Below are 4,079 nucleotides of genomic sequence, written 5' to 3' on the forward strand. Positions count from 1 at the left end.
GCGCCGATAGCCGATAATGGGCCTGCTCTTCATCTCATCATGGGTAATTAGGAGCACCTTTTTGCTTTTAGATAGGGAAAAATGTCATTGTAACACGGTACAAAGATATTTATCTTTCATGTATCACATGTAAGAAAGCTAAATATATATATATATATATATATTATCTATGTTAATATATACTGTTTATGGCGTAAAACTATAGCATCTATTAACTATTGTATTACACAAATTATGGCATAATAAATATATGATTAAATTAATAAAACAAATAATAGCGGTAGCCGTCAATATAATACTGAATTATTAATATATAGCGGCATAAGTCTTGCTATATTAATTTACACCGCAAATATGTTTATACCGTAAAACTATATTATACTATATCAGTTGCTTTAATCCTTTGTATGTAAACACGAACTACGCGCAATTTCTCATACAGATACTGACACGGAGACATCTGACGCTATGGCTGAAAACTGGTGTGTTCCCGAACCACGCGATACGCTGGGTTCAGACGTGGAGATCATAGATGTCAAGAACCCTGCAACTTCAGCGAAACCCGATGCGCCTAAAAGACGCGGCAACTCGTTACACCGATGTTTCAAGAATAGAAAAGGTATCTGTTCACTTGAAATACAGTCGATTCTCACTTTTGTGTAATACTCATATTTACTTACAGCTGCTAGCTAACTGTCAGAAAATTCATTTTTGAATATATATATATTCTTCTCACCGCTGCAGTTTTGTGTAGAAAATCAATTCTGTGTTCGCTAATCGTTATATTTTTACTTACACCCGCTAATCTAGTTGCCCGGAAAATACAGCTTGAAAAAGAGAATATTCCCGCCTCTGCGAGTTTGAGCATTGCGCCTCCCGTTAAACCAGGAGCTGATGTGGGACAATTCCCGCTTCATACTTGTAAGTATATATCTGGACTGCTCTATACAGGTTTATGTAAATATTGTTACAATGATTTCATGGCTACCTGTCCCCATTAACTTTTCAAATATTACGTATGATCATAGCTATGCGTCGCCGTTTAGCTTTTCCAATTTTGCGCCGTTTCGCGGCTAACCGCCACTTGTATCTTTTCTTTTAGATACGTCGCCTCTTCAACAACGAGTTTTGCACTGGCGTAATTACGACACTGAAGAGAATCAACCACAAAGAGCTAATACGGCGGTGCGAACAACATCTCTCTCGCCCATCTGTGTTGTGGATCGTGATGAATGCTACGCTGCACCAAAACAACCCGGGAATCCAAGCCCCAAGATTTCACATCAGAAATATACGAACGTTTCAAGAGAGAAACGTGCAGCGCCGAACGCTCGGCCCCGCATAACACGGCCCGCCAATAGCACAGGCGCCATACCCCAAGTTACGCCTGAAAACAGAGAAATTGAGCAGCTCTCCGAGGGTCTGTGGTCACCCACAGAGCCCCTCAATATACCTGTGTGCCAGACTGTGCAATCTGCAGATACTGCTCTTGCAGACTTTTCTAGCGTTTTTGCCCCTGTATTACCTCTAAAGAAACGAACCGTATCCCGACGCCGTGTAGGTAGAAAGCAGAAAGTTGCTGTACATACACCTTACACAGGTCGTCCTTCGTGGGATGCTGACCATGTCAAAATGTTTACTGACATGTCTGCGCAGTACGCTCAAAGCAAACTCGCACAGATGGAACTAAAATCTTTCTGCGATACATATGAAAGACTGTTAAATGCGTGTCCAACACATGACATTACCGAGGAGCTGCGTGCTTTCAAACTAAATCACCCCTGATAAATCTAACTAAAGTTTTTTAAATCACATACAATGGTTGTCATTTTTCATAATATGTGCGTGTTGTGTGTTGTGTGTATTTGTCAGGCTCCGTCCTTTGTTCAGCGTGTCGTTATCAGATTCCGCAAAGATGCATTTGTCATCATTATGCTGTTAGCTAACTTAAAATTTGAGCTGTTGTTTTATTGTGAGAAATAATTACACTGTCATGTAAATACACGCCTAAGGTATACGCAGAATTATAGATAGCGTCGTCAGCTGGGAAATTAATTGAGAAACGAGACCAGTGGTAACGCGCCGCGAGCTGCAGTAATTCAATATAAAATGACTATTTTCATCATGTGATAAAATAATGCAGAATTAAAGAAAGCTGGAATAATATATGTGGCTGTGTCAGCGCTAAAATAGAAAAATGTTAGTAATTCAATATAAAATGGCTATTTTCAGAATTTGACATTACCGCTTGCTATAGCGTTATTTTTATAAACATGTGTTATCCCCGAATCAAATTAACAATAGCAGACATGTTGTGTTATAAAAGCATAAATAAAACTGATAGAAATGCCCAAAGAGAAATGTTATCCCAGAATAATTAATATGATATTCTGCCATCTAGTGGCCGTGATGGGTAATTGGTTATGCTACACATTTCTCAAAGAAATGTCTTTGTAAGCCAACAACGAAATTTTACACAAAAAACAAGAAAAACAGTAATACATGTGCAGCAGTAACTTAAAATGTGTTCCCAGAATCAAATTACCAATATCAAACATGTTGTGTTATAAATGCCTGAATAAAACTGATAGAAATACACAAAGAGTGCAGAAGTGTTATTTCTATAAAGATATATTGCCCGGTTTCTTATGTATGTCCAGTTATTTTCAACAAAACAAGGATAGAGTCAAATTATAGACAGCACATTCAAAGTGCATAAAGATAATAACATAAATAAGTCCTAAATGTCTATTTCTCGTGTGTGTGTGTGTGTGTGTGGGTTCTGTGTGTTTGTTGTGTGTGGTTCTGTGTTGTGTGCGTGTGTGTGTGTGTGTGTGTTTGTGCCTGTCTGACCGCGATTTTACACAAAAATATTAAAAGTCTGTATATGTTAGATGTCTTTGTATAAAAAGGAGTCAAATTATAGGCAGCACAGGCTCCTGTAAAATTAATAGGCACAAAGAGAAATGTTATCCCAGAATAATTAATATGATATTCTGCCATCTAGTGGCCGTGATGGGTAATTGGTTATGCTACACATTTCTCAAAGAAATGTCTTTGTAAACCAACAACGAAATTTTACACAAAAAACAAGAAAAACAGTAATACATGTGCAGCAGTAACTTAAAATGTGTTCCCAGAATCAAATTACCAATATCAAACATGTTGTGTTATAAATGCCTGAATAAAACTGATAGAAATACACAAAGAGTGCAGAAGTGTTATTTCTATAAAGATATATTGCCCGGTTTCTTATGTATGTCCAGTTATTTTCAACAAAACAAGGATAGAGTCAAATTATAGACAGCACATTCAAAGTGCATAAAGATAATAACATAAATAAGTCCTAAATGTCTATTTCTTGTGTGTGTGTGTGTGTGTGTGGGTTCTGTGTGTTTGTTGTGTGTGGTTCTGTGTTGTGTGCGTGTGTGTGTGTGTGTGTGTTTGTGCCTGTCTGACCGCGATTTTACACAAAAATATTAAAAGTCTGTATATGTTAGATGTCTTTGTATAAAAAGGAGTCAAATTATAGGCAGCACAGGCTCCTGTAAAATTAATAGTGTAAAATTAATATGTGCTAAAATAATGTAGAATTAATGAAAGCTGTAATAATATATGGGAATGTGTCACTTTTATATTCGTATAAAACACAACGCTTCTTACATGACAATCAAACAACAAAAACAAATGAAATGTGTTATAAACCATGTGTAAAATAAATACACGACTAGGCTATATTTATAAACATGTGTTACCCCAGAATCAAGGCCATGAAATGTGTTATAAACCATGTGTAAAATAAATACACGACTAGGCTATATTTATAAACATGTGTTACCCCAGAATCAAGGCCACAATAACTTTTCTTTAAGCCGCTGACCCGCAGTTGGAACTAAAATCTTTCTGCGATACATATGAAAGACTGTTAAATGCGTGTGGGGCGAAGAAATATGTGTTACATGCGTAGTGAATTGCAAATATATTCTGAAGTGTATGGCATTTTGAGAAATGTGTGCGTGTTGTGTGCTGTGTGTATTTGTGTGTGTGTGTGAGTTCTGTATGTGTTGCGTGTTCTTTAC

General features: G+C 37.0%; 1 protein-coding gene across 1 annotated transcript; it reads left to right on the top strand.

The window, feature by feature from the left end:
* Nucleotides 1–458: 458 nt before the first annotated feature.
* Nucleotides 459–2,161, top strand: LOC138657793 (uncharacterized). Its single transcript, XM_069745450.1, has 3 exons — nucleotides 459–619; nucleotides 811–921; nucleotides 1,103–2,161. Exons 1-3 carry the CDS (start codon nucleotides 469–471, stop codon nucleotides 1,783–1,785), a joined length of 945 nt encoding a protein of 314 aa, XP_069601551.1. The 5' UTR covers nucleotides 459–468; the 3' UTR covers nucleotides 1,786–2,161.
* The last annotated feature ends 1,918 nt before the right edge of the window (nucleotides 2,162–4,079 follow it).

The sequence above is a fragment of the Ranitomeya imitator genome, chromosome 1 (assembly GCF_032444005.1).
Source record: "Ranitomeya imitator isolate aRanImi1 chromosome 1, aRanImi1.pri, whole genome shotgun sequence".
Lineage (NCBI taxonomy): Eukaryota > Metazoa > Chordata > Amphibia > Anura > Dendrobatidae > Ranitomeya > Ranitomeya imitator.

Coding starts and splice junctions, on each gene's coding strand:
- LOC138657793 (XM_069745450.1), top strand. CDS start 469: ATGGCTGAAAACTGGTGTGTTCCCGAACCACGCGATACGCTGGGTTCA. Junction 620..810: donor ATGTTTCAAGAATAGAAAAG/GTATCTGTTCAC, acceptor CCGCTAATCTAG/TTGCCCGGAAAATACAGCTT. Junction 922..1,102: donor ACAATTCCCGCTTCATACTT/GTAAGTATATAT, acceptor CTTTTCTTTTAG/ATACGTCGCCTCTTCAACAA.